This window comes from Pezoporus wallicus, unplaced genomic scaffold, assembly GCF_028554395.1.
Source record: "Pezoporus wallicus isolate ANWC-B61680 ecotype Strahan unplaced genomic scaffold, APGP_CSIRO_Pwel_v1 scaffold_2696, whole genome shotgun sequence".
NCBI lineage: Eukaryota > Metazoa > Chordata > Aves > Psittaciformes > Psittacidae > Pezoporus > Pezoporus wallicus.
Window position 1 is genome coordinate 2228450 of NW_026637439.1, and position 13082 is coordinate 2241531.

Sequence of the window (13082 nt, forward strand, 5' to 3'; positions counted from 1 at the left end):
AAAACTTTTCCTTTCAAAGCTGTGTGATAGAAACAGCTCATCAGCAGCACCCAACCACACCCTCCGCTCCCAGCAGCCACATTGAGAACGAAACCCTGAGTTTCAGCAGCAAAGTTGGTTTGTTCTCCCATCAGCAAACCGGGTTGGTCAAGGATTCATGCCTGGCAAGAAATGTGAGGACAGAGACTTCAGAGTCACATCTCTGAAGCACAGTGAGGACAAAGGAACAAATGTTACCCTGTGGTAAAATACATTTAGGGCATTGACATATTCCAGACTGAAACAGCATACATTATATCTTGTTACAAAAAGTCTTAACCAGCATAGGATATTGGCAGCTGTATGGATGATCTTCAAAGACCATCAGTATAAAATGAACAGGTAAGAATCTGTTAATATGAATGGGGAAGAAAGAAGAAAGAAAATTGAGAAGTGAATTGAAGCAGTGAAAACCGTGCATAGACACTGCTTCAGGTTCTAAGCCATCTGGCTGAGCATTAACTACAGGGTTTTTTCTCCGTCATGGCAGTTTTGGGTTTCTCTCATTATTCTCATCTACCCTCACCAGAGGTGAAGTCTCGTCCTGCATTTTGGCACTCTCAGAAACTGCAGGTGGAGAAGAAGAGGTGGCTCTCATCTGCACACACAGCCTCACCGATGGCCACCCCTCATCAAAAGGTCATGGAAACCCTCCCTCAGCCAGGACATAGCTTGGGACACTTTCAACTCACTTAGGACTATGGGGCCTGGGTCACAGGCACTCCTCACCAGCGCTGATTACTTGAAAATGGAGGGAAAGGTTTCTCTCCTCTCTTCCTGGAGCTTTATACATAGAAATGAATGTCACTGAACAACAGGACTTCCTTTTAAGATGCTGTGTTGTCATTTTGAAGCCTCTCTTCTGAAAATGCCTTAAATAGCCTGAACTCACACCAGCTCACTCAGTTTGGCTTTTTTTTTTTTTATATCTCTGACCCTTTTCCTCCCATTGCAAGTTTAATATCTGCAGCCAGACAAAGCAAACAAAATCCAACAAAAATGAAACTCCCAGCAATCAGTCCAGCCTCCCCATGCAAGGGCTGGGAAGCTCCTTTTCCCCAGAGCTGTGCCAAGCTACACTTGATGGAGACCAGCTGGAGAAAGGGAAAGCTCAGGAGGGTTTAAATTATTGGTCTTACAGATGTAACCAGATTTCTCTCTCATCAGTCTGAAATCTAGCCTGCAAGACTTGTGCAGTGAAATCTGCATTTTTTCTGGGCTTTATAGTACTGATAGAATCCATGGGGAGAGAGAATACTGGGTGTTTTACTTGCTTAGCAGGGAACAGAGGCTGCAACTTTAAGATAGATAGGGAAAAGCCTTATAGCTGTTTCACAGAGTGACAGGGTCTCCAGCACCAAGATCCTCAAAACATCTTCTAAATGTTTGAAAAATCGCAAGCTAGTCTAGGAGGATAACACAGCAACAGCAGTAATACAGAAACAGTATCTGAAGGCAGGGCACAGGAGACATCCCCCTGTCATGCAGATGAAACATGGCTGTACAAGATGCCAGTAATTAATCCGTTGCTAATTCCCATCAGCAATTTCCTTCCCACATAGCACCTTTGTCCTGACTATTTTGGGTTTGTGTTTGGTAGGACTTCACACAGCTCCACATGCACCAGCCTTGGCAAACCCAGCTTTCCGGCTGGCAGGCAGGGTACAGGATGCAGGCATGGTGGCCAGGAAACCCAGCATCCCCCTGGCCTCCAGCAAGCTGCAATCATCAGCTGAAAGTTTGTTCATCCTGCCTGCTAAAAAACAATAGCACCGGTGCCCTCCAAAGCCAGCGGTTCCAGGACCTGGTTGCAGCAGCAACGCCCTGACTGAGTGCCTTCTCCATCAATCCTTTTGAAAGCTGCCCTAAATAAAATCCATGTGAGAACAAGCCATCCAAAGAGAGGTGGCCAGGGGAACACTCACTTCATTTGTTTGGGATATTTCTATACACAGCCATTACACCACAACCCTGGTTAGATTCTCTCTTTCCCAAGGGGCACCTAGCTCACTCCCTGAGAAGATGGTTTGGTCCAGTCATGGAAATTTTGGATTGAAGATGTGGCATGCTTTGAGAATTAAACTGGACCATCCATGCCAGGTGACAGAAGCTGGTTGTTTGTTCCTCCACCAAGGAGTAGCGTCAAAGCAGAGGAAGAGGAACTCCTGGGGCAGGGCGATGCTGCAGCCTGGCCCCTGACTGCGGAAGCACTCAGCAGACAGGATGGCGCCCAGCCAGGGAGGGTATCGCAGGCACAGTCCTGCAGATCTTGTACCTGTTGTGTCCCCACCGCCCTGAGAGCAGGCAAAGGGACACTGCTCACATGCATAGAGAGTATGGGCTGGAAAGTACATTTGGCTGCTGTCTCCTGCCCTCTCTTAGGGTTTCCAAAAGATCAGTTGCTGTAGAACAGAACAGAGGGGTTTCACATGGAGTCTGGTGAAATCTGACATGTTTTTTATGGCAGTATTTTCCACCTGCAAGTCATTTATGCTCTTGCTGCATCACCTTGTTCTGTACTTTTCCTCAGAGCACAACCTGAGCCCGCAGCATCAGCAGCAGAGCCCTCACAGGGTTTCCAGCTGGAAAATGCAGCTCTGTGGTAGGATATGGCAGGGGTGCTTGGTCCTCCACAGCTGCTGTGTCTCGTTTTGGGGCACCATGCAGCCGCAGCAGAGGAATGGTCACAGCCCAAACCCCACTGCCCCAGGGATAACTACAGTCAGGGTTCTTAATATCTGTTATTTAAAGTAATCATTTGGATTTCTATTTCTTGTTTGTGATACCAAGAAAACAGCAAACAGAAAAATCTTGAAATCCATACCTAAAGGAAATGACTGAAAATTGTTTTAACCCTTTGATCCAGTATAGACAGATACTTGGGAAGCCCTGCTATGTTGGGTTGTCAATCCTTTTTTCTTCAGCTACAGAAGACCAAGGATTCACATGATTCATCTCTTAAATAAGAGAGAATTAACATCTCATTGTAACTCTGAGGATAGTAAAGACTGTTTAATACATCCACATAACTCATTGCACTTTTCTGTTCAATGTCTTAGATTGATTCCCACTTACTCCTACAGTCACTACATATTTTTCCCAAGCCAACCACAGAAGAGGAGCAATTTCTCTGATTCATCCCACCCGCGACACGCGTCAGGGGCCAGGGGTTTTAGAGGTGCTGCGCTCAGTGCTCTGACTGAAGCCTTTCCCAAGATGAGGGCTGGGCCAGGCCGAGCACAGAGCCAGCAGGGCGGATTTGACACCAGACGGGTTTCCCCTCGACCTGACCAGCCAGATAGGCTCCTGCAGGACCGATGATCCCACCCAGAAACAGGGCCCACCTTTCTGTGCTGGGGGTGGGAATTAGCATCCTGTGACTCCAGTGTCATGCCAACTGCTCACAAGATGCCCACGTCCTTGCCACTTGGCTGAGGAACATGCCAGCACTTCACCATAGCAGTCCCAGCTAGGACCAGCACCTCATTGCTGATGGTTTTTAAGTGGGGAGAGAGCCTCTGCCTGTGGGCACACACCATGGGTGACTCACCACATTTTGGTGAGCCTCGTTCCTCCTGTCCGGCTCAGAAATCAGTGTAAAATGGAGAACCACTGTGGAGGTACAGCCCTCTCTTGGGGACTTTTTGATTGAAAGGCAAAGCACCTTGTTTGTGGGGTGGCAGGGTGCCGCAGGGGCAGTGCAGAGGAAATGATGTGCTCAGCCCCCAGCAGTGCTCAGCATCTGATGAGTGCTCAGCGACAAGCACCACCGCACTAAAGCAACAATGCTTTTATTACCATCTGTTAGTATTACCGGACGGTAATTACCACTGGTGTCTGCACGCTCTTAGACTTCCTGTCATCAGAGCAGGAAGAGTTTCAACCAAGCACAGAGGGAGTAAAATTTTTAGCAGAAAAATACTCATGCGGGGACTGTCCCAGTGACCCCTGTGGTCCAAGAGCTGCCCTGAACGCAATAATGGAGAGAGGAGCCGCCCAGCAGTTGGGAACAGCAAATAGAAACGCATGCAGAAAAGGAGCGCTCCCTGTTTAATGTGGGAAGCCAATCAGCCCACAACAGTCATAGAGGGGCTGCAGACTGCACAAGCCATGGCCGGTGCCCATAGCAAAGCCCCCTGTGAGCATGAAAAACTGCTCCTGCTAACTCCTGCCATGAATTGTTATCCCTCCACATTTTGCTTCATAAGCACAAAGGCCTAAATTAATCAGATAGGCACACATAATGAATAATTCAGATACCTCTAATCATTAGTTGTCTTTACTAAGCTCCATGATTGCTTGTGCATATGAACAAGGAGAGGAACTTCAGTCACCCGATACCAATTTCATAATGAATTCTTCATTATCTGAAATTAAGGCAGGCCCCGGAATTCATTATTTGCATCACAAAGCTTCCCGCTTCCTCAAAAAACATCCCCCCCCCCCCCCCCCCCCAAAAAAAAAAAAAAAAAAAAAATCTCTAAAGTTATTTCTATTTTGTTACATCAAACATCAATTCCACAACGCATAATAACATGCTTCACTGCTCTGCAGGAAGAGGCAGGATTAGTTTTGGCTGATATCCCCTCTGATTCAGAGGACTTTTCTTACAAAACAATTCATTCATCTGAGATTGGAGGTTTCTGGTACAGGAGGTTTGAGGAAGCATCCGTACCACCAGGGCCGTAGCCTGCCAGAAACTAGACACAGGGTGCAACTGTGAGTCCAAGCTGCTGCATGCCAGGAAAGAACAATGGGGACGGCAGGAACACACCAAGCACCAATGCCTTTGAGCATTAGCATGGAAAACGGCAAATAAAGGAGCACACATCCTAAACAAATTCCTCTGAACTTTCTGCTACCACCTGCAGGGCAAGCGGGATTTCCAGCAAATGCAGAGCTGGCTGGGAGGGTCAGGGCCGTTAGTGAGAAGTACAGTGAGATTTTCAGCTTGTCATTCAGATAAGTTGTGTTCTTTTGTATTTTACAAAATTAGGAGGAAAAGAGCCCAGTGGAATCAGATCAGCAGAGAATCATCCTTGCAGCAAATACAGCAGCAGGGCACTGCTGCCATGGCCTCTCTGTGCCTGCCAGCCCCAGCAGCCCACCTGAGGGGGTTAGGCAAAGATGCAAAAGAGAGTGAGCTCCGAGATGGATTTTAAGCTTCACTCCCACCACATTGACTGCTCCCCTCTCCCAGCCACCAGCAGTGATGGGTACAGTGGCTCAGGTGAAACCGCAGGGATACGTCAGCTCCAGCTACCTGTACAGCCATGACCTTTGTGCAGTTTTTCAGAGCCAAAGGTCCTGATTTTCTGTGTGTCCTTGGCACCACAGAAGCCCAGATGTCTCCATTTTCCCAGATGTCAAACTTAAAACTCTCCAGATGGCACCTTGATTGCTTGAAGCTTCACTGATCAAGTCACCGGGATAGATTGGCTCCATGTGTATTTGCCAAGCCCAGTCTATTTTTATCATGCATTTCTCTACTAGGTCATAAAGAAGGAATCACAGAATCAAAGAATGGTTCAAATTGGAAAGGACTTTAAAGATCATTTCATTCCACCCACCTGCCATAGGCAGGGCCACCTTCCACTAGACTAGGCTGGTCAAAGCCCCCTCCAACCTGGCCTTGAACACTGCCATCGATGGCACAGCCACAGCTTCTCTGGGCAGCCTGTGCCCATGCCTCACCACTCCCACAGTGAAGAATTTCTTCCTAATCTAAATCTACCCTCTTCCAGTTCAAAGCCATTCACTTAATCTTATCACTACATGTCCAAAAAGTCCCTCTCCAGATTTCTTGTAAACCACCTTTAGGTACTGGAAGGCTGCTGAAGCCTCTTTTCGAGGCAGAAGGTGCTCCAGCCCTCTGAGCATCCTCTTGGCTCTTCTCTCAACTCACCCCAGTTTCACATCTCTCTTGTGCTAGGTGCTCCAGAACTGCACACAGTGCTGCAGGTGAGTAGTACTCATGAGAGGTCTCATGAGAGCAGAGTACAGGGGCAGGATCACCTCCTTCCACCTGCTGGTCACTCTCCTTTTGTTGCAGCCCAGTATATGCTTGGCTTTCTGGGCTTCAGCTGCGCATTGCTGGGTCATGTTGAGCTTCTCGACAGACCAAAGAGCACCACTTACTTAAGCCTGCTGAGAACAAAGCTGTCAAGCTAATAACTCAGCCAGTTAAGAAAGAAAGAAAGACAAAGGAACAAGGTCAAGTTGAGCTGTCTGCCTGGAACTAGTGCTCAGTGATGTCCCAGGCAGCAAGGACCAGAGCCCCTGTCTTGCTGTCACAGCCTGCAGCTGGCACATGCATGTCATCTTAGGGATGGTTAGAAATACTGTCCCCCTCAAGAAAACTGATCATTATCTGTAATATAAATACAAGAGGAAAAGAGTTCATTTTTAGATTGAACTACTGTTTTTTAGCTTCACTCTTTCTACTGAGAAGCATGTGTCAGCATTATGGTCCTTTTTGCAGCAATATAGGAACAGATCTTAGAATCATAGAATCATTTGGGTTGGAGAACTTTAAGATCAAGTCCAGCTGTAAACCTGACACTGTCAAGTACACTATTGTCACCAGTCCCCTCAGCAGAGCCCTGCTTTTCAGTTGCTTCGTGAGCTCTTGTGACTTTCATAAGCAATGTATCAAATTCTTTTCAACTCAAACTTCTCATTGCATTAAATTCCCCTTTGTTGAGATGCTGAATTCTCATCTGCCCTTTTCTTGTTCTACCTCCTTTCACACTGAACTGGCCTGTACCTAGTGGGGACATTGCACTCTAAATGAGTATAAAAGCCAATTTCCCACAGTTCTTGTTTTTAAAAACTCTGTTCTGCCCCAAAGAAGCGTCAGTGCACAGTAATTTGACTATATTTAAAGCAGGGGAGTTCCTCTTTCACTCCAAAACCACTGTTTTGCTCACACTGAATCCGGGACGTTCAGCAAACATTTTTTTCCTTATGACCTGCCTTCCAGTTGACTTACCCAGCCTGTGTGACCTTGGCTGCTCAGTCTTGCTTTCCTTGTGGGAAGATAGCACCAGATCACCCATTTTAGCAACGCGCCTCTCTCCGTAATGGCCCGTGATTTGTGCCTTTTGATTTTCACAGTGCTCACCGGCCTGAGCTGTGGAGCACCCAGCACTGCTGAGAAGATGTGTGTGGAGGTGAGTGAGAGCCGCCGGTCCCCCCAGAGATGCAGAAGCTGTGTACAATCTCTGGTGCATGCCTGCCTGCTGACGTTAGGCTGTTTTCACTTCCCAGGGGGTTTCTCTCAGGGGGATCTGAGGGCCTTTATCAGAGAAATAATGCACGTGTCTTGAGATGTGCTGAGGGACATCGGCCACAGTTCTCCTCCTCACACCCGCCCCTTTGTGCATCCTCATGCTCTCTCCTACTGCTGCCAGGGACTTTGGGAGCCCAGCACCATACTTCACCTCTCAGGGATCTCTAAGGATGATAAAGTTTCACAGGGGTGTTTAGTGGATGTTAGAGCTAGGCAGAGGACAGATACAAGGATATTGCCTCTTGTGCTGCATTCTCCATACAGGAATTTGTACACAGTGGTGAGTGATGGTGTGTCTATTTGCCATTTGGTCAATGTGCGATACCATACGAGGGTAGTAAGAAAGTACCAGGATTTTTCCAGGGGATGAGAAAAGGCTGACACATAAATGGTGTTGGGTTTCTTTGGTTTGTTTTTTTTTTTTCTATGTTGGAGACAAGGAAAAAAAAAAAAAATTACAAGGATTTTGATGTATGGAAGAGGCACTGTGGAGATCCAGCCCTTCACAGTGCACATCTGGGGCCAATAGCAAATTCCTTACTGAATTAAATGTACAAATCCCCAAGTGCTCAGGGTTGCACAGTGGGATACCTTAGGGGATGATTGTTCCTCAGCTCCTCATGAGAGCACTCCATGCCCTGAAGCATATGGCAAGAGCTCACTTACTCACTGCTTTATTTGAATGGTAAAACATAGGCACTGTTCATTTACAGTGACAGCTATATACTTTTTATCTGCCTGAACCATGCACCACAGCAGTCAGCTCCATGAGCTCTTCTTTGTTTACCAGTAATAAAAACACCGGCTTTTCTAAGTCTGTATTTTGCTATTTATTTCAGTAGTTACCAGCACCATATTATTTCAGTTGTTCTAGGCTGGACCTGACACATAGAATCACATTCCACAGGTTGCAAGGGACCTCTGGAAATCACCTGGTCCAACCTTTCTGCCAAGGCAGGGTCACACAGAGCAGGTTACACAGGAACACATCCAGGTGGGTTTTGAATGTCTCCAGAGAGGGAGACTCCACAACCTCCCTGGGCAGCCTGTTCCAGTGCTCTGTCACCCTCAATGTAAAGAAGTTCTTCCATGTGTTGAGGTGAAACTTCTTGTGACCTAGTTTTCAGCCCCTGTGCTATGGCCACGTGCTGTCACATCAGCTACTGGGCTGGTTTTCTGTGCACAGGTCATGCCAAGCATCTGCTACAGGGGCTCAGCTGTGAGCACACCTGGCTTGTCCCTCCCTGCAGATGCAATCCTGGGGTCCGAGCTCCAGCAGTGACACAGGTGGGCCAAGGAACCACACTCCCCACCCAGTGGAGCATTTTGTTGTTAAAGTCCCTTTCCACTTCCTCCTGGCTTCACCATGCTGCTACTGCATCCCTCTGCTCTGCCTGCCAGGCTGCTCTGCCTGCAGCAGCACAGGGACATGGCACTTCCCCAGCACCTTCCAGCTATATCATTTGTGCTTCAGAGGAAAGGAAGAAAGTGCTTACCCTATACAGCTTGTGGCTTGCAAGAAATACTGCTGTTATACCCCCTCCAGCGAGGCCACCAAGAGCAGTCAGTGCCCACCTGTTTCACCTAAGCCACAGGCATGGTTTGCTCTCAAACACTCACAGTCCCATGTGAACGGAAAGACATGAACTCCATGCACTGCTCCCCAGGGTTCACATGCACCTCCACAAAACCCCAGTGGACCACAGCACAGACACCTGTGCTGTTCCCTGCTCAACATGGACTCCATGCTCCAGGGTGTTTCTCTCCAGACAACCCACTGCCCCCTGTGCTTGCCTTATTCCGGCTAATAGAATAGCTTTGAGTCCAATTAAAACAGTCAGACTGGCCAGCTGTCTGCAATATGTGCATTTTCTCCCCTACAAGCAGAACATCTCTGAACTTTCTGGGAGGATATTGCCATAGCTGCGGCTCCCACACAGCCACAGGGACCCTGCCCCTCACAGACCACCCGCTTTCCCTCTGGGAGCAGGGCTGGGTGAGGAGGAGGCTGACATGATGCTGGAGGAGCCCACACTACCATCACAGGTTGGCAGGGGATGAGTGTGATGCTCTGAACATTTCCATTGCCTTGAGCAGCGCAGCAGGCTATGTCAGGGTGACTCTTCCCTCTGTGCTTGACTGACCTTCATGCAGGCACCAGGCAAAGGCAGATCAGACACCTTTAATAGTTGTCTCTGGTATCCACAGAGTGGACTTCTCTATAGAACAGATTGATTTATTTGCAGTTAAACTGAAAAGCCTTCACAGAAATTTTAAAGGCTATCTTTGTCTAGCCTGAGCTAAGCCTTCCCACTGTCCTCTTACTGCAGGGTGTAACTGCAGTTCTGATCTAATTAATCTGGATATTTTCCTTCCAGAAACATTTCCAATCCTGCTCTTTTTTTTTACATCCTCTCTGCAAGGTTTTCTCAAGACTTCTCTTAGAACAAACTTTGTACCAGATCAATGAAATTCAGAATTTAAAGGTACCTTGTGGGAATTCTTTCTTTGGGATAATTCATCCAGAAAAGTAAACAGTCCTCACATGTGCTGACTTTGATAGGAAAGTGCTACAGATGAGACACACTTCAAGTTAGTACAAGACAGACTCAAGGCATATGTTTTAAAATCACTCCACAAACCCCAGGGTCGTGCATTACAAGCCTGTGCTGAGGCTCCCCAGGGCTCTGGCTGCTGTGTTTTTAAATAATTCAAAATTGTGATTGGTTTGGGTGTTTGGTTTGGGTTTTCTTCAGTGCCATATTTCCCTGTTTACATCCGCAGTGTGTACTTCTTGCAGTTTCACTATCTAATTTTCACAGATTGCAGCAAATAAAAGCTACAACTGTGAAGGTTTAGAACTGAGGAAGATTCCTGAAGGACTGCCTGTCACAACAGAAATCCTCGACTTCAGCTTCAACGTGCTCCCTTCCCTCGACAAGTCAACCTTCTCTGAGCTGAAGTCTCTTCTCCTCTTGGACTTAACAAGGTATACCAATTCCTATGCCAATCTTTTTATTCCCTTTTCTATAAAGATATGGTTCCCTAAAACTTAGAGAAAGACAAGTTTGGTCCTTGGAAATGCCCAGCATTTCCTGTTTTCCTGGAAATCAGGAAAACAGATTTTCATTTTATTAAGCTGGATGCTTAAAACCTCATGTCACCCTGACTTCCATAGTTGCCTCTTCACATCTGTCATTTCAGGGCAGATTTTTCATCTCACCGGGACCCTGTATTTAAGTGGGAGCTTACAAGTACCAGGCAAGCAGTACTGGGAAAAAAGGAAACTTTTATCCTGGTGAAGGCAACTGCCCATGAGTTTTTACAGCTATGAAGTGCAGTTTGGGCTATCATATATATGGGGACAACTTTACTAGACAGGCCACTGACGCTGGTTTCTTTTGTTTTGTCAAGGTGTCAAATAAACTGGGTATATGACGGTGCCTTTCACAGCAACAGGCAGCTGAAGACACTTGTGCTGACAGGAAACCTGCTCATGTTTCTGTCTGACACAGCTTTTGTTGGGCCACAGTCCCTGAAGCAGCTTGTTTTAACACAGACGGGAATAACCAGTATGTCCTTTATTCCAATGACGAATCTGGACAGCTTGGATACACTCATCTTGGGCAACAACCACATCTCCTCACTGCAACTTCCTCCTAACTTCCCTACTCAAAACCTCAAATACCTTGACTTTCAAATGAACAACATAAAAACAATCACAGCAGCAGATGTCTCTCTTCTGCAGAAGACCAGCAATATAACTCTCATCTTCAAAGGCAATGACATTACATACATTGAACCTGGAGCTTTCCAGTCCCATTTCTACAGTTTGGACTTTGGGGGCTGTGCTGACATTCCTGGAATCCTGGCGGGGCTACAGAACTCCACAGTCCAGACCCTTTGGCTGGGAACATTTCACGGTATGGAAAAGGAGCCCTTCATAACCCCAGATGTTTTACAAGGCCTCTGTAGTATCTCTGTCAAGGACCTCTATCTGCAGCTACGGCACTTCAAGAAGCTGAACGCCGACATGTTTCATTGCTTGACCAGTCTCCACAAGCTGGATCTAACTCAAACCCACATCAACAAGTTGCCTGCTGGCATCAGTGGCATGAGCTCGCTAGAAGAGTTAGTTCTGAATGCAAACTCCTTTGAGCATCTCTGCAACATCAACTCTGCTTCCTTCCCCTCCCTTATCCACCTCCACATCAAGGGGAACTCGGAGCTCCTGCAACTGGGCTCTGGCTGTTTGGAGAAACTGGCAAAGCTTCAGCATCTTGATTTAAGTAAGAGTTATATCAAAAGTTTTGACTGCTGTAAGGAAGCGCTGAGTGGTTTGAGCAGTCTTCGGCAACTGAATCTGAGCCACAACATCAAGCTGCACCTCCACGATGTGTTCATGAAAGACAGTGCTAGCCTGGAGCTGCTGGACCTTGCTTCCACTCCTCTTCATATCAACACTTCACAGGGCCCTTTCCGAAATTTGCACACCTTGCAAGTGCTGAATCTTTCCTCCTCCCACATTAATACTAGCATTCAGCATCTCTTTCAAGGCCTGGAAAGCCTCCTATTCTTGGACCTTAGTCAAAATAACTTTGAGTTGGGGATCATGCAAAATGACAAACTGTTCCAAGAGCTACCCAATTTAGAGGTGCTAATTTTATCATCCTGTGAACTGACAGCAATAGGTAACCAAGCATTTCACAGTCTCAAGAAGTTACAGCATGTTGATCTGAGCCACAATAAACTTGCTGCATTCAGCACAGATGCATTTCCAAGCCTCAAGAACATCTATCTCAATTTTGCACACAACAGAATCCATTTTGTACCACATGACAAGCTAGCACCCCTAGCTGGCCACTGCATCATCAATTTAAGTTACAACCCTCTGAACTGTACCTGCTCCAATATCGATTTAATCACCTGGTACAAGCAGAATCTGGATAAAATTGAGGACCCTAAAGAAACGAGATGCTCTGAACCCAAATGGCAGTCTGGGGCTCAGCTGGCCACTGTCTCACTCTCCTGTGGGATCACCACAGGAGGAATCATTGCAGTTGTCCTGGCTATTTTATTTTGTGCTGTCATCCTCCTTTGGGGTGCTCGCTATGTCAAGAAAAATTACCAGAAAATATAAGTGTACGATGGAGACACAGAAAAGCTCTACAGCAACTGTATGAAGATGAAAGACAACTTACTGGTTTCGTGACGTGTATTTTCTTAACTTTTGTAATACGCTGCCCATTTTTATTATAAATTAAAAAAAAAATAATGAAAGAATTATTGAGAGCTGGAAAAATAAACTATGACCTAAGCCTTGAACATGAGTAACTTGTCTGACAGAGAAATCCCAGTTCAACTCAGTGTTAGCCCTGGTGCCCCAGCTACTACAGTTAATGCAGTTGTAAAGGGAAGATCCAATGACTAAAAAAAAGAAAACCAAACTCCCACCACCACTCCCACAGACAAAACCCAAACATAAACCAACCAAACACCCACCTCTGTCTAATGCCCTTGAAAACCAGTGCTGTTTAAGAGGTGGGTCTGTTGAAAACTTACCTTTCTGTGAAGAACAGGCACAACATTCATAGCGACGTAAGACCCACTCCTGTAAGACTGGTAGTGCCTGAATCATTATGAGAGAAAAATGGGCAGCCCTTCACCAGGGTACTCAGATTAGGGAGCCTGTAAAGTATTTTTGATCCTTAGCTCCCAGACATTAAACCTCAGCCCATCTCTCACCTGGGAC

The 13082-nt window shown here is 46.7% G+C and overlaps 1 protein-coding gene across 1 annotated transcript; it reads left to right on the top strand.

Annotated features, from left to right (window-relative positions):
* The first annotated feature begins 6955 nt into the window (after positions 1-6955).
* On the top strand, positions 6956-12848 carry CD180 (CD180 molecule). Its single transcript, XM_057405490.1, has 3 exons — positions 6956-7211; positions 10153-10319; positions 10745-12848. Exons 1-3 carry the CDS (start codon positions 7122-7124, stop codon positions 12468-12470), a joined length of 1983 nt encoding a protein of 660 aa, XP_057261473.1. The 5' UTR covers positions 6956-7121; the 3' UTR covers positions 12471-12848.
* Positions 12849-13082: the final 234 nt, after the last annotated feature.